A 23841-nucleotide genomic window follows, 5' to 3' on the forward strand; every position below is an offset into this window, starting at 1 on the left:
GCCTTGTCTAATCAAAATACAAAGGTTAGCATGACCATACGTTTCTTTGTAAAGCGTTAAAACATAATAATCTTTTGCCTAGATTATCATTAATTCCTTAGCCTCTTTGAATCTACAACTAAAAGACACTTATCATATTAAGTTTGGGTGTGTATACAGAAGGCTAGCCTCTGTAACTCATGTCGCCATCTTAATGACGTCATTACTGGCAACTATTGAGTGAACAAATTTTATGAAGAATTATACGTCATTTAAAGTAGAACGAAAACATAAAGCTTAGTTAAACGAAATTTATCGGTTTTCAGTATCCCCAGGATAATCAACAATGGTTCAGTTTGTACATTTAGATGGATTTGTTTTATTAAGAACTAAGGTATGTGATTCTGGTTCACCAGGTCCTCGTGATTCACGTTCAAGTTTAAATTGTTATAACCATGCGGAGACAGATTGATGACTTGTTTTATCCAATGATTGCCTTATAAACGCCGGTCTCTACCATTACCGGGATACCGAGTGACATAATTACTGGGTAAGGTGAAGTTTATAGGAAAGTGCTCGCAAAGGTGCTTTCCGTATTCTTACATGTAATAATTTCCTACATAGGAAGGCGTTCGCCAAGGGGCCGTTCGTAATCTTACCATCTCCAAGTTATACATGTAAATACAAAATAGATTCTGATAGAGTATAAACAGGTGTCGGAAAGCAGGGTGTATATATTTTCAGTTTATATGTATACTTTTACGATGAATCAATTTATTGAACATTATGTTTTAACTGAGTTAATTTCGCTGAACTGTTCTTTATAATTTTCGTCATATTTGAAACTAAATCTATATATACCAGCTAATACAACACAGTGAATCCAACGGCTAAAGTACATTGTAATAAAACCATCATATTTACTGCTCTGAATTGTGACGCCTTTATGTTCGTAGAACTGTAGATAAAGCAGTAAATCGGAGGATAAACGGCTTGTATACAGAAAATGCGACTCAATGAGATAACGTATACGTAGTCATGAAAAAAGAAAGTTTAAAATGAATTCGATCAAGTTTCAGAAGAATAACATCAAAGCGAATATCGTGTGCGAATCAAGCGATCGACTTAGGATTGTTTTTTTTTCCTGAGATCGAGCATCTTTTTTAAGACTTTCTCATTGATCAGACAGGTTTTTTTTTATATGCGTGCATTGGTTAAGACTGTGTGACTGTACATGTTTATCTCGAAGTAATATCGTTCTGCCTGCCTTGTTTATGTGTATGTCGTAAACTCTCAGTGTATTTAAATGTTTTGGTGAAGGAACATAAATATTTAACAAGTGATATCTACACAATGGGGAAAGGTTTGTGCCACCTTATCAGTTCTATTGTACTATTCACTATCCCGTTCAGACAAATGACGATTTTCCTGTACAATTCATAATAGGTTTGTATGCGAGAATAGGCCATACAATGGCGCTATACCTCACTGTATTCATCCGCGCACGGCCACCACTAAACACCAATTATATCAACATTCAATAAAACAGTTTATCACAAATCAGCGACAATTTCAGTCATTTCTCACCGTGGAGGGATATTATGGCCTTCAAGGAATTCATTTCACCAAATAGAGCGAAAATGTGACTGTTATAACACGGCTATGTAAACCATGACTTGGCAGTTACACATCGATATACATACTGGTACAAATACATCTGCTGTATCTGATCAGTCCAGGTTCGTGCACATAACTTGAAATAGGGATTTCTGAAATACCTCAAGCGAATATGCCGCAGTGTCTTATCAATGCAAATAGAAAGGGACATCCTTAATATAAATGACGTTAGCTGTTGATAGGAGGTTAAGCATTACAAAACCAAACCAAAGTTAGCATTCATTGTACAATGTACATTGTATTAAGCATAGTAGCGAAATGTACTTTTCAACTGGGTAGACATAATGTTTTAAAATGAGATTAGGCTAACTACACTGATAATGTATGATGATGTTGCCTTACGTGTAACAATAACTACCTTTCCATTTATGGTATGCTGTTCGGTCTTTGACGATGTATTTCAGTGATACAGCAGTGGTAAAGTCCCATTATTTAAAAGAAACACAAAACGGATTACCACAGCGTCCCAAAACATACAAATATTCTCACAAGCAACGCTTTCACACAGAGGAAAACTTTCTTAAAATGACTATGGCTGTTATGAGATGCATCACAACATAGGAATGGTGATATTTGTTTATTCTATATATAAAGCGTTACAACAGTGGCGAAATTTCCCTTCTACAAAATCGTTGCTTTATCCATCGAAACGTATATAGTGATCATGGTATAAAATACCAAACGGCCATACACATGTATAACAAGCAGCATTTAGTTCGGACGTACATTATCAGTTCATTTAACCGTAGTCGAATGGCAATGATTACTGACATCTGACATTTAACAATTACTCTTCATAATTTGTCATGGGACAATGGTTTCATTATTTACGGTAGAAAAGTGACGGTGCTTTGCCCGACTCTGGGTTAAATATACACAAAGGCGATCGCTAAGCACCCTATATACAAAACGTTGGTAAAATCTGGACTTAAAAAACATTTGTTTGTGTATCCGATAAACGATATAAAGTCTATCAACACTCTAACATTTACATAAACCAACAGCCCCTTGGGTCTAGATCTCATACGGCGATGAGTGTTTTTTTGTCGCTTTATCTGATATATCGTTAATAGCTTAGAATGAAAGAATTTTAGGTCACATAATTATCACTTCCGGTTGAGAAGACAAGCCAAAATCTTATCCTGGATTTAGATATTATCGATGATCATGAGGATCAAGACTACATAGTTAATATACGGTACTGTAGAGATGTTCTCTCTCGGTGTTATTATTCTATGTCGCCCTGAAATGAGCTTGGTTCAGATAATAATATTCCTAAAACGATTTGAGGCTCGCTTCAAAATTGAACGAAAATGAGGACAACTCATTAGGGACTAGCTGAATACGTTATCTCTAGGGGAGTTCGAACGATGTCTGTGTTATTGTAGCTATTATATCTCTAATGTGCTATTCATTTTTTTATGTCCAACGAGACTTTGCACTTCATGAATACTTTTGGTAAAGTTATTTGGACTTCATCGAATATCTTTATAAAGTGATGAGGTAATCTGCAAGCTTAATCAAGAGTTACAGTTTAACTCAGAGACACAGGGTTTTGTTAGTTTAACATCCTATTTACAGCCAGGGCCAGGTTTGTTGGTGGAGAAAAAACACCGACCAGTACCTGGCAAGCGCCCCACTTGGGATTGGAACCCGCGACCAAGAGGTAGAGGGTTTGTGGTCATATGTCTAAACTCGTCCACCGTGGCCCCACTCAGGCACAACACGAATATACCACAGCATCTCCCGATATAATCTTCACTTTGCATACATGAGAGGCCGTCATTAGATGGTCCATGTTATCATTAGGACGTTTATCCAGTAAACAAACAACCTAAATAAGGTTTTAAAAGTGAAAGGACCAACAGAAACCCACTACATCTGGTACTAAGATTGCCGCCATTCTGACGAAATATCGTTCGGTCTCCGTACACAGACGGTGAAGACGATAAGGGCCATAATAAAAGACATGTGAAGCAGAAAGAGACACGCGAATCAATTTTGTCACAAGCTCGGGTCCTCCAGCTGTGTGGTTTCACAGCTTGACTGTCAGTCGTCGAGCGCCAGTATGGTGTGCTCTTTTGATTTAGTTCGATATGTCCCGGTGATTGGTAATGATGCCATTTTAATTCAATTTTTCTGGATGAGTCAGTACCATCACACGTGTTCCGATATAAACGGGTCTGCTGTAACGGTATGACTGATGACTAGGCAGGAAGGACAAAAATAATCTCGAACCATTATCGTAGAAGGAATGTTGTGTGGCATGATTTCTGAATAGTTCACTTTTACTCCCAATGGATATCGAGTCATTGTATTTCTGTCACTGAAAGTCATATATTGTTGCCACCAGATATATCGATTCGGACGCTACAACAATAAAATAACATATGCAGCGTTGTAAATTGAGCAAATTCACTACAGAGTACAATATGATACAAACTAAACATTGGAATAATTTCGTTTATTTATTTTTATTGCATTCTAAACTATTAGTCTATCAAAGTGTTGCGCTCACGCCAATATTGTTCACTGATTGGTTGGCCAATCTAAAAAGTTTTTCAAACTGATCGTCGCCGAGCTGTGTGGGATATCAAATGAATCCAAACTATTTACCGTTACAAGTTTTGCTAAATAATAAGCGGTATCGCTCTATCAGGGTACATGTGGTATGAAAACCAGTTTGACACGACTACTTTTATACCCGTCTATTCATCCAATACTGATAACTGAGTACACTTAAAAAATGACCACTAACTTCCTTTGAAACGATAGCCGACATATAGGAGGCATCTGCAGAACCATTTAAAAGACAACATTTTATCTCTTAATTAATCTTGTATTGTCAGCTGAGCTTTATATTGTGATTTCTCAGAAGGTGAGGTTGCTGTTGGATCTGATCAAAGGGTTGTGATGAGCATGTTATTATATGTACATTGTGTACATACATGTTTAAATACTGTACTGAAACTTACTAATGAGGAACGCGGTTTTCCTTGACATACATGAGAGGGCGGGCGGTCAGGCGACAAATCTAATTTTGTAGACGGACATCGCGCGGTCAGTCTGACCAAATCGATTGGAGTCTGGATTATACAATTGTTTGAACAAATGTCGCAGAAACAGTGATAATATCTATAAGCTGAAACATTCGTGAGCTGGAGTAGATACCGAGCTCAATTTTAATGAGATATTATAAATGTTAATTTCTACAACAACACGCAACTCGGAAGATGACGTTAAGTATATCTCGATCCTATTTTCAGTTATGTTGGGTGACGTCCAATGGAAAAGCGTACATTTTGTACATGGACTATATAGAGTCCTTAACCTGGAGCGAAATCGATTCGGCGTCTCAGAATATAACCAAAGTCATACTCATTAAGTTCCGAATGTCATCTTAACTCAACAGTCCTATTATTCTTTGGAGAGTGTTTCGGTTCGCATTTAGATCCCTTTGCTTAAGTAACATAATGTTCAGGTTTTCTTGTTTTGTTGTAACGATTTCGTCTAAAAAAACGGGAATTACTTAACTTTATTTTGTTTGTATTAAATCAAGGTACTCTGCTGTTCCGGGAGATGCTATGCTTGCTTATGCCCATGGAGTATTTCGTCTGATTTATGATGTCAAGTGGATATGTGTTATCTTTCACTAACCATAAACCACAGGTTCTTATTTCCCATGTTCCGTTTTACTGATAGTAAATTCTTATTTAGATATACCCACATGCCTGGAATGGCGATATAGAACCATGGAGACAGCTGTAATAACCCCTGATACTCAGAGGAATGTCCGACTAACTGATATACACTAGATTTGGCTAATTATTTTACAGGTCAGTTATCATGGTTTGATATCAGCCGGTCATGTTGCCATTAATGATAGGAATATCGTCTTATTAAAGCCGTGAGAGGGAACTAATTAGAGGATAGTCGATCTTGTGGCATGGTATAAAGGATGTATACAGTTCCGAGAGTATAGCGCTGGGCACGTACACGCAAATATAAACCCCTTTTTATACAATACCCCGACTCCCCCGGACTCAAGAAATATAAGTTCTATGCACCTTGTTACAATATCTCACTCCCCCGGACTCAAGAAATATAAGTTCTATGCACCTTGTTACAATATCTCAACCCCCGGACGGGAAAATATTATAAAGCATATAGTATATATAATGCCAACTATGTGTACAATATTCCGATCTAGCGGAATGTCCTACGGCAATGTACCCCGTGAATCAACCCCGGACCGGGGATGTCATTATTATGCATATACTATATGGATACAATATCCCGGCCCCCGGATCACGAGACGACGTAACTTACCTGCGCACAGCTGCAGTATCCCGGCCACCCGGGCTATTGTCGGAGATACGATCCCTTGGATACACACAGCTAATATTGCAGTAAGGGACACTAGCATAGCCAGACCACACCCCACTCCGATCGTCAGGGTCCCGATCTGCCAGGACAAACTAGGAATGTCTCCAAAAGTCGAGTAACGTCCGCACTGTTCGACCATCACTAGAGATCCAAACTCGTTCATTTTAGGGTAATTACATCTCCGAAACACTCCAAAGTACACAGGGGTTTCTCCCATATAGCCCCTCAACCAGAATGGCATGTAAAATCCCACACTACCCGCTAGGGCGGCTAATAGAGAGGAAAACGCCCAGAACACCCCCACCCCGGAGAGACCCGCCATCTTCGTTACGGACGCTACACCCTATGTAACACTCGTCCTTAACAGAAAGTAAAACACGAGTAACGGCTATGCTCGGACGCTATTAGGTACGTCCGGATGGAACCTCACATATGAAAAACAGAAATATTACTTCAGTGATTTCGTACAAATATTATTGTCAATTTACACAAGTATGCTACTAATTCTTTGTATCGTGTAATACATTGTCTATTTCCTCCACAAAATCCTGCATTAAAACTTCATTATAGTATTTCACTAGCTAGTGGATTAACGAAGGCTCTCGCATACAAATATCGACGGTCGCACATTCTGACCGAGTTCTCACTAATAACAACAGTATATGTATTGTAAATACGACCACTATCGATGATTTCTTAACACTGATCTGTATAGCTGTGTAGATCCTCTCCAGAACGCGTGTACAGGGGAAATCTGTCAATGTAGCAGTAATCCAGAGGAAATGACGAAGAAAGTAAAAAAGACAAAGCGTGTTAGCCGACTAACCACCTTATACTGAGAACAACCAGTCTCCCTTTACACTAAGGAACAACCAGTCTCCGCAACTAAATCCACAACCGTCACGGTCCCTTGTCGCGCGAGGATATAACCCGCTCGGTCTTCGCTCTGTTTACATACTGGCACTTAGCTTTAGCCATGAATGAAGTCTTACAACTCAACCACGCTTACTCAATAGCGTTTGTGACTGATCACTCAAGCGAATAGAGGTCAAACGGGGTCAGAGGTTACGTCAAAATCCAGGTCAAATGGCTCTGCAGTTGAAGCGAAAACACTAACATTAACTACCACATGGCGTGTATGAGATAAATAAACTGACTCTAAGGTTTACATTTTATACAAAGAAGAAGCCACGGTATCAAGATAGTTCACATTTATTTGTAAACATGCTAGCGAGGAACAATCTGTATATTAGGTATTTGCGTGGAATAAGTACGCACGAGTTATTTCCCTTGCACGTAAAACAACCCAGCTGTGAAACACGTACTTTTTGTTATTTCTATGCGAACATATATATCTTAAGACAGATTTTCTAATTCCAACGCTAGTGTTTTTGATAAATAATCCACAGGTTAACTGACACCTCCGATACTGCTAATAAAACACTCGCTTTTGTTAAGTGCGCCTGGCGGATTTTACATGTAGTATCAATCCACTGAAGTTAATTGAAGTACCTGTAATATTACAGTTAATACACTAAATTACTACTTTGTTTCCATTTCTACTATTGATAAGACGGACAGTAATATATCTGACATACAGTTTCAACTTACCCTTAATATTAAGTTCTCCTTTGGACAGAAGAATCTTCCAAAAACGATAGAAAATTCGGACGACTAGTTATGAATTATTTACATGAAAATCAATAAATGTATAAGTATAAATCTGGTCTACCAACTGAGTTAAAGAAAGTATGCTCCGTCAGGTCCAGCAGAGACAAACGGTATTGCACACTACATGCATGTATAGGCCACACCGATCTGCTCCATTTAGTAATTTATGTAATAGAATGTCGTCACGTCCAGTGACGTTCTACACGATAAATTTCCATTTTGTTTTTTTTTAATTCTATAAGATTGAAGTAGATGTACCTGGGGAATGTTACAGGCACAGTAATAAACAACAGAATAATACAGGCAGCAGATTGAAATTTTAAAGATGCGTATGTAAATATTTTTGAACGATATAAAAACAACTCTGATTTATTCAATTTATTTTAATGGTTATCTATGTCTTATCCTTATAATTAAAGTCTCAGTAAGGAATAAACAAGACCCGAAAGCTGAAACACAAGCTCCTAGAGTGACCGCTCCAATCCAGGATCCAGTGATGTCATGAATCACACCTGCAACACATACATCAATAACTTCATGGGTCCAATACGTCATTGCCAAGTTATATCTTTTATTAAATGACAACAAGTTTCCACCATCGTAAGGTCTATGATAAATGTCCCTATCAAGCTGATTTTAGGCATACGGCTACATGTACATGTTACATATATGTACCAAGTAGGACCGAGGCTTTGTATTATGTAGGGAATCTGTTAAATTGTGTGTTGAAATTAGGTTAACTTTGTAAAAGTGTCTGAATTCCGTTAAAACATTAATTGTTGTTAACAGACAGGACTAGATTCGTCAATGTGACGTTCAGTTACAACTCAACACAAAGAATGTGACGAAGGGAAGTAACTCTCGGTCACATTCATACTTTTCTCGTGTATTGAGGGAAATATATATCTGCCTTCTCTGGCACGTATAACTTAAGTGCGTCTTAACGTGGGTCGGATTGGGTGTGTACAAGGGGATAACACTGTAGTATATAATTGTCGACCATGCCGTTTAGAAATGCGATTCAGTTTTTTTTTTCACTCTTCGGCTAATCAACGAATCTCAAAATGAAATTCTGTGTCAATTGGTAAATTTTTCTAAAAAATTCTTTCGATAGTGGATTTTTGGATCTTCTGTCTTCCTTGAGTAACTTTCAGAACGTGATTCCAGCTGATAATTAATTCTCGATTAACTCAAGAATTATTAGTTAAATGAGATACAAAGTATTATGATCAGTTATTTTAACTACAGTTGCTATAGCTATATCGTGGTTGATACAAATTTAGGAATTCAATTTTATTGAGTAAACAAGCGAAACGATGATGGAGTTTTATTTCTACTGTATTAAAGACAATGTGATATATAAAAGATATCCATTAAATAATAACTATGTATTTGTTTTGTTTACTTGACAATTTATATACTTGGGGCTGCTAAACAGTCTTCTGTACCGGCTAATTATAATTAGACCTTTACAATGTTGGTTTTAAATATCTTAAGACTTTGTTTTTTTCTATCATTACAATATTTCAGTTTTTAAATTTGATTGTATATAAATTTATGATTAAAACAAAAAAATATTTTTGAAGCAAGACAGCTTTGTCAATTAAAACTATTGTCATGTGGTCTCATTAAGAAATTACATGTATCTTTAGATATTCAAACTTAACTATACGCAAAACCGTTTGAAAGATACAGTGTACATATGTAGCTACATTTATTCTAGCTAGATTATAAAGTTTACCTGAAATTTACATAGTACAACGAATGTATATTATATAAATATCTGGTTTTACGTACGTTCATCCAGGTATTCACATCCTTTTCTATACTAGGTCTTTTGGACTAGTATATATGTATACCTGAGCCAGGATATTAGTTAAATTGTCAGAGCGGCGAATTACACATACAATATATATATACTGTAGGTATATATACTCTACGTACATGTTATATGATGTATTTTATGTGTATGGATAAATACTTAAACAGATCTACAATTCATATTGTCAAGAGACATTTTAATCATACATATATATGACACTTTCCATTATTTTATGTTCATGCTATCACTTTTAGTTAACAAATTTATTTAATCTTCTAATAAATGTACACAACTTAATATAGATTTCATGTTTATATACTGTATAATATATATATAGAGATCGCCCAAACTGTCAATACAATGAATAAATCAAAATTAAATATATATATCAATCAAAATATATTTCAAATGTTATGATGAAATATTACATGTGTTGAAACATATGTTTAAACAGAAATTAATTATTAGATTTAGATATCGCTAAATTGACAGTACAAGCCAATTAGACTCATCAACACGGCCCGTGTATGGATCGATTTCGCAAATTTGATTTACCAATCGTCCCGATCGCACAGCTGTGCGGTGTGCGATACGAACTGCACAGATGTGCGCACTCAGTTTTTGTAACGCTGTGCGGTCACACAACTGTAGTTTGACACCCTACAGGACAGATACGTGTTTATTACTTACAATACGGAGGTACGCAACTTACCTGCTAATACTGGATTTATCAGGAGAGCGAATGAGACGAAGATTGCGGCGAATCCCCAGGAACTGGACAGCTTTTCGGGTCCGAATTTATCAGATAGCACAGCTAACTGACAACCCGTGTAGCCCCCGGTAAATATTCCAAGTAACACGACAACCAAACACAATCCTACAAATGAGCCCACGTGAGGGACGATAAACCCAATCAGTGCAAACAAAGTTAGATTAATATGATAAACTGTTTGGCGTTTGACGAATCCAAAGTCGGCTAGCCAACCGAATAGGATCCGGCCAATGAGATCAGTTATACCTAGGATTGACACTACAATTGCGCCTTGTTCATCACTCACACCCCTTTCGTTGGCTACAGACGGCAATATGTTGTACAGTGTATGTTGTCCCATTACTCCGGTAAACAACACAATCACAAATATAATGTAACTTGGGGTTTTCAATAAACTCCACTCTAGAACTGATTTTATCCTTGTATTACCAGAATCCATAGATACAGGGGTATGCGTTTGTAAAACGTCGTGAACATGGAGAGAAGGGAATGATTCCAAACTACTAAACAATAGATCCTTTTTGTTCGATGTAAAATGTTTATTACTTTGTGTAAGTGATACCGATCTTGATCTCATGTCACCATCGACCAATGTATTTCCTGTACACGGCAGGGAAGTAGTTGACCGGTGTTGATCCTCATCATTTCGTTTTAAATCAATCAGAAATTTGTTCCGAACATTTTTTGAATGCATATATACCTGCTTGTACAAAGAATTTTGTTCATTTTCCAAACAATATTCAATCGAACCACTGTCCCTTGTTACCATACCATTACTTTTCTCATCTTTTACACTGGTGTGGGTATCCTCGGCGTTGTTCAGTAATGGACATGCTTTATCATTGTCTATATTGCCTATCCGTTCCTCCTCAACGTTTCTATGCTTTCTACCCTTACTTGTGTTGAACAACCTCCAGTAGGACGGTGGACGATATAGAGAACAAAAAATACATGTGTGTAACATGAAGGCTCCAAGAAGGAGAAGACAACCTCCAAGACCGTAATAGTTGATGAGATATCTGATAATGGGCGGTAATGCAAATGACCCTGCTCCTGACCCGGATACGGAAAGTCCACTAGCAAGTGCACGCCGCTTCCGGAAATGAAATCCTTGGAAAGTGAGGGACGGCGACAAACACAATCCCAACCCAATGCCTGAAATAAAGAAATCCCAGAAAATGTACATGGGTTTTCAGTAAAATAAATCAAACAACTTTTTCTAAAATTATGTTGACATCAGGTCAGGGTTGATTCGATTATTTTCATAATCTAATAATCTCCGCTAATCTCCCCGGCCTCAATATTTCAGATCGAGACGACATTAGCAGTTCTGAATTCCAAATGTAATGTCAACAAAGTAATTGCAAATCAGTTGAAACCGATTACAGGTAAGCCTCATAAATGGTAAGCCTTTCTGTCAGATTTTTTTTTTCATTTCGGAATATTTTATTGTGATTTCTATCAGATGTTCAATATAGTTCTATCGATTGACGAATCGGGCACTGGTAGAAAAATAGTGACCGATCGTGATTTTGACAATGTAACTGTCTTACTGACGGGTCGTCATGGAATTTCCCTATATTTTATTTGTTTGTTTGTTTATTAACGTCCTATTAACAGCTATGGTCATGTAAGGACGGCCTCCCATGTATGCGGTGTGTTGCGTGTATGTTGTGCCAGGTGAGTGTACTGGGAGACTGCGGTATGTTCGTGTTGTGTCTTCTTGTATAGTGGAACTGTTGCCCTTTTTATAGTGCTATATCACTGAAGCATGCCGCTGAAGACACCAAGCAACATACCCCACCCGGTCACATTATACTGACAACGGGCGAACCAGTCGTCCCACTCCCTGTATGCTGAACGCTAAGCAGGAGCAGAAACTACCACTTTTATAGACTTTGGTGCGTCTCGGCCAGGGGACAGAACCCAGAGCCTTCCTCACAGGGGCGAACGCTCAACTCAAGGCCAAAAGTGAAGCGGTGCCAAGGTAGGCATTAGGAAAGATAAAGTCAGTTAGGAAGAAGAGAAAAGATAAGATCCTAAATTTAGTCGCCTTCTACGATCATGCATTATGGGCAGCAGGTACAATTCTAACGCTCTACCTGCAGGGCCATATTTTATAGTTACTTAAGAAAACAATACATATATCCCCATATATCCGGTGCGTTGCGTCTGTGTTGCATGTTATAGGAAATTGTGTTTTATTTGTGTTGTCATCTTGTATAGAGAAAATTTTGTAGTGCTACTCCACTGAATCATGCTACTGAAGATATCAAACAAGCACACCCCAACCGGCCACAATTATACAGACAACGGGCAAACCAGTCGTCCCACTCCCCTGATACAGAACGCTAAGTATGAGCAGAAACTTTCACTTTTATAGACTATGGTGTGTCTTGGCAATGGACAGAACCCATATCCTGCCTCATAGGGGCGAACATTCAATAGAAGGCCAAGAAGAGAACAGATAAGAGCCTAAATTTAGTCACCTTATACGATCATGCAATAGGGGCAGCAGGTAAAATTCTAATGCCCGCGTCACACTGACCCGATTTTGTTGTCCGATGGCTATATAAGGATTGGATTTCGTTTTTATATTAACCATGCTTGTATGGAGCAATTCCTCTAAGAGTATTTTCAATATGGGGCGCGTTACGAAATCCAATCCCTATATTTACACTCACACGACTTTTTATTTATATTCTATGCAATAAAATAGGCATTTGAAAGTGACGTAATTATTCAATAAAAGTTGGTCAAAAGTGGGAGGAGCTTACTCAATTGAACAGCTTGATGACGCTTCGCGTAAGGTAGAATTATTCATCCGCGACGACAAAAAAGTTCAATATTTTAGTGTAAAATAAACATGACAAACAAAGTAAATTTCAGAGATAATTTTATTTAGTCAGATCAGAACTTTAAATATGTATTCATTTTTTCTGAAAGTAAATATATAGCGTAATAACATAAAGAATTTGAACACGGCCACATGTGTGAACTCGGTGACCGTTATTGTGCAGCGAGGCGAAGCTGACGCACGCTTACACACTTGAGTTTGCCGAAGTTGTCAAAACACCGATTTTCAAGTAGCTCAATGTGTTTGAGATGTCGTCTGACTTGACGATATTACATCCTTTGGAGCCATGTGATTATATAATCTACGCTTAGATCCATATCGCCATCGATAGATGAAACAAATTCACTTGTGTTCGATGGATACAATGTATTTGTGGTGACGCGTAACTGTCAACACGTGGATTATTAGCGGTGCATGTTTTATAATACACATGATTAAATTCTCAAAGAACAAAGACAAGAGGATATGTTTATAACCGACCAATCGTAGGACGAACATAGGCACAGAGGTAATGTTTACATATAACACCCATCATTTAAAAAAAAAATGAAAGCACGTCCCCCTGTCGGGATATTTTTCCGTTTCTTTATACAACTGTTAATTTAAAAATTGTTTGAATCATATATAAATATAAAACATGTATATATTGTTTACATTTTCCCAAAATTCTATGAAAAACAACAATATACACGTAATGTTGCGTCAAAATGTAAACAAAGCCATGTGTTTCTTTTTGAAAAAGTAGTCCTTTTACGTTGCACAGAACATTTTCATACGCAAGTTCAAAGTTCAATGTTACAATGCAGTTATGGTAAACAAAATCGGCTAGTATTAGCGTATAGTGACCAAGCCTAGCTAGTGTAAATATATGAATATAGAATTTTTTATTCTGGGGGAAATTGTCCTGAACATGAACTTATCCGACGTTTTCACCGAAGTGATAGGCGTAGTGGATGAAAATACGATGTCTAAAGAAGGCCACACGATTATATCTGAACCAAACATGAACTCAACGCGAAATGTGTTTTTATAAGAATATAGATACGAAGACTAAACAAATGGCACACGAATGCTGCGTGATGGCGACGTGCTTACGAAGGCAACACGATGCCCTCCGTCCTGGAAAGTAAAAGCAAACATTATAGTAAAATGTAATAAAATATCATTAAAGTTCAACCGAATAGATTGTTGTTGCAGATTTCCACGACGCCTTAAAATTAAAGTTGGTATAATTTGAAATTATATTAAATTCATATGTTTCTTGATTGAGTACTGACAATGAATAGATCACAATTTTGCTTCAGAAATGGTATTTGATATTACTGATCCATGCAAATTGTTTTTAGGTAGACATTCTCCAACTGGCTGGTCTGGGAGAATTATATCGACACCGATTTTCAGATAGTCTCCAAGGTTCACAAATGCAGGGATCAATGGAGGCGTGAATGTCATACGAAGGACAAGATCAACACTCGAAATCCACACAAAAATGAACTATTGCTACGATTTTGGCGTAACGTACGAAACCTTAAAAACTTCCTCGTCGGTCATACGATGGCTAAAGATGCCCTCACGAATGGCCCGATATGCTTGATTGCTTGTGTTTTTTGTTTGTTTGTTTGTTTGATTAATTAACGTCCTATTAACAGCTATGGTCATGTAAGGACGGCCTCCCATGTATGCGGTGTGTTGCGTGTATGTTGTGCGAGGTGCGTGTTTCGGGAGACTGCGGTATATTCATGTTGTGTCTTCTTGTATAGTGGAACTGTTGCCCTTTTTATAGTGCTATATCACTGAAGCATGCCGCTGAAGACACCAAGCAACACACCCCACCCGGTCACATTATACTGACAACGGGTGAACCAGTCGTCCCACTCCCTTTTTGCTGAGCGCTAAGCAGGAGCAGAAACTACCACTTTTACAGACTTTGGTGTGTCTCGGCCAGGGGACAGAACCCAGAGCCTTCCTCACAGGGGCGAACGCTCAACTCAAGGCCAAAAGTGAGGCGGTGCCAAGGGAGGCATTAGGAAGGATAAAGTCAGTTAGGAAGAAGAGAAAAGATAAGATCCTAAATTTAGTCGCCTTTTACGATCTAACGCCCTACCTACGGTCCATCGACAACTACGGTCATTTAGGGCCTCACGATCAGCGCCGACTTGAACATTATCGTTTTCGTTTGTCCATTATGTTAATATCGGGATAGTGTGACGCCAGCATAACACCCTACCTGTAGGACAGTTCTTTTTATAGTTCTATCCCACTGACGCCGAAGATACCAAACAAACCCAATCTGAAATACAGATTCTTATTAACACTGCGTTGGATAAGAGGATCTGACTACAACGAATTAAGGGTCATATTCAGGTGACCTTTGGAAATCGCCAATCAAATTGCTACTGCCAGAATCTTGAATGTGACTGTAAGGGAACGAAATGTTTTGAAAAAGCTGTCAAAATATTTCCGTGTACGAAGTCATATCGCCCAGACAGCACAACAAACCTTATTGTATATGTATACTGGGACGAAATGGCGTTGTCAATTGATGTTGTAATGTGTAGAAAATGCAATGGATCTGAAGCACATTTGGTACAAAGGTCATCCGAACATGACCCCTTATGGGATGTTGTCAGATCCTTTATTGGACGGAGTGGCTATAAGGATCTGTATTTTAAATCAGATTAAAACAAACCCCACCCGGATCACATTATACTGACAACGGGCAAAACCTGTCGTGCCATACCCCTTATGCTGAGCGCTAAGCAGGAGCAGAACCCAGAGCCTTCTTAATATGGGTAAGCGCTCAACAGAATGTAAGGAGCAATCTAATCGGATAAATGAAAGAAGAATGGCGATCTCAAATACCGGGATTTTTTATGTTAAAGAGGAAACGACATGTATGTACCATTACGTTTTGAATAGTTTTAAAATGGAAATTAAATGTAGTTGTTCGTAAATATACTGGATATTACCTTCGCTTAGTGTTTAAACTAGAATAAATAATTTTATCTCCAGTGGATTAATAAAAATGACATTATTTCCACAAAAATATATTAAATGATGACACTCTTCCTACAACTACAAGAGGATTACTGTTGGATATATGCATGTTTTTATGTAATGAAAATTAATATTTATGAAATACATAACTGTATTATATGGACAATATTGATAAATGCTTGTGCTGTATGCACATAATTCACGACTTCTATTTAGGAGGTACTGTAATATATATACTGTGCAGCCCGCTTATGATCGTACTATTTGTTTTGTTTGTTTATTCTCACGTCCTATTAACAACCAGGGTCATGTAAGGATGGCCTGCCTTGTATGCAGTTTGAGGTGCGTGTGTGAAGTGTGAGATGTGTGTTTTGGGATACTGCGGTATGTTCGTGTTATGTCTTCTTGTATAGTGGAACTGTTGTCCTTTTTATAGTGCTACATCACTGAAGCATGCCGCCGAAGACACTAAGCAACACATCCCACCCGGTCACATTATACTGACAACGGGAGAACCAGTCGTCCAACTCCCTGTACGCTGAGCGCTAAGCAGGAGCAGAAACTACCACTTTTTTAGACTATGCCTCATAGTGGCGAACGCTCAACACAAGACTAAAAGTGAGGCGGTGCCAAGGGAGGCTTTAGGAAGGATAAAGTCAGTTAGGAAGATGAGAAAAGATAAGATCCTAAATTTAGTCGCCTTTTACGATCATGCAATGGGGTCAGCAGGTACAATTCTAACGCCCTACCTGCAGGGCAGGTTTTGATCGTACTGGGGCTCTGATAATGTATAGAAAATACTTACCACACATTACTCCGTACGTTACATATAACGCTGGCACTGATTGGATAAATGAGGTGCAAACAAGACCAATGGCAGCCAACACCCCACCCACAAACACCACCAGTCTATGTGTGAACCGCTCACTAAGAGCATTCGCCACTGGACCTGTAATAGATAGTACCAATCAAATCAGTTCAGATTCAAAAATAACGCAATTAGATGCATTGTTATTTTCACTTCAGTAATACATTGAAAACTATCAGGTTTAATGAATTCAGTTATGACAAGTCACAGTCACGGTCAAATTAAAATAAGTTTGATACCTTACAATGTATGGTTACAACACACAAGTGTGTTAATATGATTTTCTATTGTGTCATTTGTTCAAAGTCTATGGTTTGGTTTTATTATATTGATGTCCAATTAACAGCCAGGATCATTTTAGCAAGGCCTCCCGTGGATGTGGTGTCAAAAATCATGTTTAAAAGTGAAAGATTGATATAAGTAGGAATAGATAAGCTTGTATGGGTAATATATAGACCTATAAAACGTTTATGTATTATCAGCTTCTGTTCATGCTGCTCAGTTTTCAATTGAAACCTATCAGAATGGTAGATAACATAATAACATGCACTAACACAATGGGATTGCGAAGAAAGTTCCTGTAAAGTAGTATTACCCCGTAAAAGTACACCGATGTGGTTGATGTAGTGCCCTATTCTTAATTCTAACGCAATCTGGATATTACAAAAAGTACACGTACATATTAGTAGGGCTTGTTTGTAGGGTGGGCGAACTTTTCTTTGTAGGTATTACTTTTGATTTGAGGTACTGAAGATTTAGCGCGGTAAGATTGATAACCTTAGCAACAAAGACCTGCCACAAAATAGCTTTTAGTCTACAAATGTTCATAACATAAATTACAAAAACGTACGGTCATACGAAAATTACAGAAAAGAATTAGATTTTGATTCGTTGACAATTCGTCAAGTTAACAGCGTGCCTGACCTAATACCTCTAACACCAACGGCTCCGTCTGGGAAGTTCAAATTCAAGACACTAAGATCACGAAAAAATCAAATAAATTGTCCAATCTGATTAATAACCACTCTGCATTGTATCGTGTGTTCCGCAATATAGACGTTATTGCAGTATCATTTACATATAGCAACTGGTCCTATTTATTTGTCTATATTTTGTCTTATTTTTGCCACCGATTAATAAATATAAAATCGAAATATTCCACATTGCAGGACAGTGAGAGTTTATTTTAGTTTTAGGCATTCCTACCCATCGACAGATGAAAGAATCCTGCGAGACATTGTGGACCAATCAGAACGCTCGCTGGTACATTGAACCGACGGGAAAGTTCCACCAAAATGACTCCAAAGGATTTCAAAGTCCCAACCACCAAGGCACAAACACCAAAACAACCTGGAATATATGATATTCTTCTTTCTGATAGGAATTCAATTTTGTATCCATTTTACAGTGGCACATTGAGCTGTTGTGAAAACACAGAAAAAAATGCCGAATCAATAAAAAATATTTTTGTTAACCATTGCTTTTTACATAATGGTATACACGATGTATGTAGGTCAACCATTTCCTGCAGCATCTGTACGATTTGTTTGTTTGATTAAATTAACATCATATTAACAGTCAGGGGCAGTTAAGGACGGACTCCTATTTGCACGGCATGTTGCGTGTTTAACGTGCGCGAAAGTTGTTATTTATCAACTTAAGCGAATCGATTACAGAGCTCCATTAATTTGTTTCGGTACATTAAGGTTGAAAAAAAGTATTAGCTTTGCTGCATATTAATAAATATTGGTTCCGCTTCGCGTATCAGTAAATAAGTAACAACGTAAATACAGAATTAAAAGTATTTGCTTAGATATATGACCCAGTTATCTACATTACAACAAGCAATTTATGCCGGCTTTAAATTACCGCCCCTGGTGGCAAAATCATGTGAAGATTTATTTATCCTTAGATGTATATTTTCGTCAAGAAATGAACTCATTTTGCTAATTATGTTAGTTACATTTTGTGAGTGACCGAATACTGAACAAATATTTGGTATCAAAACATCGGACTCGGCTTCGCCACTCTCGATGCAATTAGACCTACTATTTTTTAGTATTAGGTCGCTAACAAATGCATAACGACTGTATCTGGGTCAGGCAATGTTTTTTTTATTAATTAAGTTTTCTATTAACAGCCAGGGTCACGAGACCAGGCAATGAGCACCTCAGGTTAGACAAAAATGTTAAAAGTTTCTCAACTGTTTGGGATACAGTAAAGGTACACCAAACCCACTAAAAAGTCCACCGAATCCCACTATGGCAAACCTCGTTTTCGATTCAAATCCAAAATCGCCGCCATAACCATACGTTCAATGTTGGTAAAAGGCGTATTGTTGGAACTGATTGGCCATGGAATATACTTGAGACATCAATTTCAGGATAGGCAATCATTTGGTAGCAACTGTAAAGCCGTTTGATTCCATTATTAGGTCATCTTCCTACTAAAGTATAGGATAGTCCTTGTTCGTTCGTAGTTGTGCGTTGTGAATTATCTTTTCCTTGTAAAATGATAACATATATACATGTAATATGACTGAAGATAATGCCTTAAAGGGCGCAGCCAGATGTATTAATAACTATTAATTATGCAATGTGAAAAGAGTGCATTTCATGGAAATAACGGAGCCAAATGTTTATTTTATTTTCATTCATTTATTCATACTGTTTCCGTTGCCCTGATCCCCTTGTGAGAGATTGCATTTTAGGAACATATGTTCCATTTCTGGTCAGCTGATAGGGATAGTCTATTATTTGAACACCACACTATACTAATAAATAGCTGAACATAACAATGCTTTGTATTTGACTTGAGTTTTCTTAACGAATGCACTTTCAGTGTGATTGTTTCGTATTGTCCAATGTCAATCTGATTAAAATAAAGATTCTTACAACCACTCCGTTCAATAAAGAATCTGACAACATCCCATGAGGGGTCATGTTCGGATGACCTTTGTACCACGTGTACTTCAGATCCAGTGCATTTTTTACATATTTTCTTAGAAATAAATAAATACACGGCAATATCTGTAAATGAATATATATCCAAATTATTTAAATCTCCTAAATCGATAGCAATTTTCACATCATCGAATGACCTAATATGTTGTTACATTGTCAATTTATATTAAATAATGGGATATGTATTTCTTTTCGATTCTGGTATGTGATAGTGTCACCAGCGATAATGTTCACATTTTTTGTTTACATATGTATGAGTGTTACTACGCGAAATGTTTGTAGGTTGCCATCTTGTTACTGATGATGTTAAGGATAGGAACGATGACTCTTTCGTCTAAATCATGTAAGAATATATTCTACAAACGGAATGGTTCATATAAGATTATGTATTGTGTGTATAACTAACTATGCTTATAACGAAGTAATGTTTTTGGTGCACAGAGTTTCGAGTCTTACTGTACAACTATATTTAGATATCACATGAATAAGAATACAAGATTCTTGTCCGAAGTAGAATAAACATCCATAAAAAACCATCATAAATGTTTAAAATTAACCTAGTACAATACAACACCAAATACAATTACAAAAAAGGGTGGTACATTACTGAACACAGCAACGAACAATGTGACACATTACCGAACATGATTGAAATGTCATACGTTACCAAATACGGTGGCGAAGGCCCAGCCATGATCTATTGGCAGATGGCTATAGTCGGTTATATTTTCCTGATCCTCTCCCGGCACCTCATCCGCCACGTGACTGTCACGGTCCGATTTGTATGTATCCCTCATTTTAACAGTAGTATAAGAAAACAAATTGCAACGATTAAGTTGAAAATGACATTGACGCTACGTTCGCTTGTAGGTCGTCTTATCTCGAATTTATCTGTGAAGGTAAATTCCGTATATTAGAAACAAAAGCTCGTGTCGTTTATGAAGAGAACATGCCATACAAATGTTTGTATGCAATAATTGTACACTACACAGCTAGGCACATCTGGTTATGTGAAATATTTCTGTTGTAATTGTAATTTTAATGTAGATAACTGCCGACTTAAGTGAGTGTCGTATATGATTAAGCTTCTGTCCTGCTTACAGTATGTAATAAAACAGTATTTATTACAACTGTGTACTGCAACGCATAAGTCTGGCTTAACAGCTAAGCATTCAATGTTCATATCTCGATCAAGATATTTAGATTTTTCATATTTTTGACATCATATATTAATTGGATTGGCAACAGAAGGTCATTTAAATATTCGATTCCACGGTAATAAAACAGCGACCAACTGGTGTACACGACAACTAATTAACACAGCCCTGGCGGAAGTAGTCTAGTTTCAGTAGGTTGTCAGATGCTATATAAAAAAAAATATTTTTACTACGCTACGTGATCTCGTCAACATAGTAAAGTTTGCAACGGTAAAAGGAAGTGGAAGCAAACAGGAATATTGGTTTGATTATTTACGTCCTATTGACAGTTAGGGTCATTTCTAAGACGGCCTTCCGTTTGTGCTGTGTTGCTGTGGTATATCCGTTTTGTGTCTCATGTGTAGTGGAACTCTTGTCCCTTTTATTGCGCTATCTTACTGAGCATGCCGCAAAAATACCCTACTAGTCACATTATACTGACAACGAGTAAAACAGTCGTCCCACTCCCTTTATGTTAAGCGCTATCGGGGATAAATCGCATCAACCCAATAACGTTAAAACCTGTTTAAGTTACTCAAAATCGCATATATGCGTATGTATCAACAGCAATTTATTTTTCACCATACCTGACAGGGTTATCCCGCGGTTGCTAGGGAGATCACTATATATCTTGTTCACTTTTCATGAATAGTTTTGATCCATCAAACTTGATTAAAGGTGACACAAACTCGCCTCTGGGTGTATGTATAACATACCAGTATTGCTTGTTTTATTCCAACCGAATTGAAGTAAGTCACTGACAAAATTGTTGACTTGGTATTGATTGTTCCATGTCCGGATTTATCATAAATTAATATCTATGTTTGATATAAGATTGATACAAAAGTCAAACGTTCAAAGCTTCAATGATTTTAATAGGGTTTGTTTTATGATAGAATCAAAACCAGCTTGTATTTAAATACGTGTCAGGTTAATACATATAACACACGTGCCATATAGTATAGTTTTAGTCTAAATGTTCTGAAATAGCGTAATAAAGTCGCAAATAATTATGAAATAAGATCTAGATAATACAAATGGTTGACAGTTTCTGATTTATTATAAAGTTATATAGAAAAGATATATGGGGAATGGGTTTTCGAGGATTGGAAGGGATTTTGGGGGAAAGGAAGGGTATAGGGGGATTGGTTTTTGGGGGAATGGGAGGGATTTTTGTTTTTGGGGGTGGGGGAGGAAGGGAGGGAAGAGATTTTGGGGAAAGGGGAGGGGACGTGTTTTACCCTGCGAATATTATCATTGTAGAGGCTTAGCTCTGTTTGCAACTAGATATGTGTGTAAAATATGAGGTCTCTGCAATTAATGCTCTTATTGATACAATTTAAATTCGCATGGCAAACATGGGCTTTGTTGTATGTAGTTACCTTCATGTATATGTTAACTGGTTAATAGCTATACTTGTATATGGTATATAGATGTTCAAACCGTGTACCTATATATGAAGAAAAAAATATCAGACTCGTTCATATTACTGAACATTACAGTATCAAAAAAATTGTTTTAATTTGTGTCATATACATGTTATCTACGTTTGTACTTAATTATCGAAGGTTAGTAGACCAAATAGTTGCGCTTCAGTACACAGAAGATACGACCATACCAGTCTCCTAAATCACGCACCATGCACTTCACACATGCATGCAAGACACAACATACACGGGAGGCCGTCCTTAAATTACCTTGGCTGTTATCAGGACGTAAATAGAGTAAACCAATCCTTAAAAAGATAGCTCATAAGGTAAATTAATTACATTTAGATATCTTTAATCACTGATACTTTATATGATTGCTAATTTAGAATATTCTTGTACATTTGTGAAATACAACGCATTTGCACTTTTTGTATACATTTTTACTGAAAACAAACAAGGAAAGTTTCGATTTGTCGGTTCTTTTCGTGAAAAGACACTTAAGACATTTTGGAATGATGTGTTCATGAAATATGGCAACGGAAGGAGGCCATATTGTTGTTGGCGAGTAACACCGCTTTAGGGAATGGAGAAAAAAGAAAGAATATACCTGTGTTATGTATGACACGCAACACACCGCATACATGGGAGGCCGTCCTTACATGACCATAGCTGTTAATAGGACGTAAATAAATCAAACAAACAAACAAACAAACAAGTATGACACTAAATACATGTAGTTATGAGATAAGGGAGATAACTCCTATAGCTTTTTTATCAATACATCCTATAAAGGTCATATCATTAATCTAGGTTATAGAACTTTCTAGAATATAATCATGTATAAACAAATATGTTTGTAAACATGTTGATTTTAAGTAGAGATCTAGAATGATCTATTTCCAGAAAGTTATGTGTGTTTACTTGTTTACTGTTTTTAGTTAGATATTTCTAGAAGTAGAAGGTTCTCCAGTATTCTTGAATTAGGATTTAGCTATATATACTCCAGCTGCCCAAGGCTAATCAGAACTGTAATGAGACCTGTAATAAGACATATCAAGAATTGTACAGCGCCATATAAGATTCTATTGGGAGAGCTATTGTGACTTTATCTGTGGATTATTACAACACTTTGTGTGGATTTATTCATATTGCCTGGAACTTTACAAATCATCGGTGGACATTCAATTTCCTTGTGGATTTGTGATTATTGTGAATTTGAAACC

The 23841-nt window shown here is 37.2% G+C and overlaps 2 protein-coding genes across 2 annotated transcripts in view; both read right to left on the reverse strand.

Moving 5' to 3' along the window:
* The window catches only part of LOC138308341 (LHFPL tetraspan subfamily member 6 protein-like), a 28864-nt gene extending 21716 nt beyond the window's left edge, over positions 1–7148 (reverse strand). The window contains exon 1 of the mRNA XM_069249335.1: positions 5986–7148. Coding sequence (XP_069105436.1) covers positions 5986–6364 — 379 coding nt within the window. The 5' untranslated portion in view covers positions 6365–7148. The remainder of the gene's footprint in view (positions 1–5985) is intronic.
* Positions 7149–8103: 955 nt separating this feature from the next.
* Positions 8104–20789, reverse strand: LOC138307074 (monocarboxylate transporter 12-like). The gene is made up of 5 exons (XM_069247704.1): positions 20660–20789; positions 18236–18379; positions 16967–17110; positions 10248–11462; positions 8104–8225 (listed from the first exon to the last, which is right to left on the reverse strand). The coding sequence occupies exons 1-5, from the start codon at positions 20787–20789 to the stop codon at positions 8104–8106; spliced, it is 1755 nt and encodes a 584-aa protein (XP_069103805.1).
* Positions 20790–23841: the final 3052 nt, after the last annotated feature.

Source organism: Argopecten irradians, chromosome 14, assembly GCF_041381155.1.
Source record: "Argopecten irradians isolate NY chromosome 14, Ai_NY, whole genome shotgun sequence".
Lineage (NCBI taxonomy): Eukaryota > Metazoa > Mollusca > Bivalvia > Pectinida > Pectinidae > Argopecten > Argopecten irradians.

Excerpts from the sequence above, each read along its gene's own strand:
- LOC138307074 (XM_069247704.1), bottom strand. The coding sequence starts at position 20,789 with ATGAGGGATACATACAAATCGGACCGTGACAGTCACGTGGCGGATGAG. Across the intron at positions 11,463-16,966 it reads AACGTACGGAGTAATGTGTG|GCATTGGGTTGGGATTGTGT; the intron begins GTAAGTATTTTC and ends TCTTTATTTCAG. Across the intron at positions 8,226-10,247 it reads GATAAATCCAGTATTAGCAG|GTGTGATTCATGACATCACT; the intron begins GTAAGTTGCGTA and ends TATGTGTTGCAG.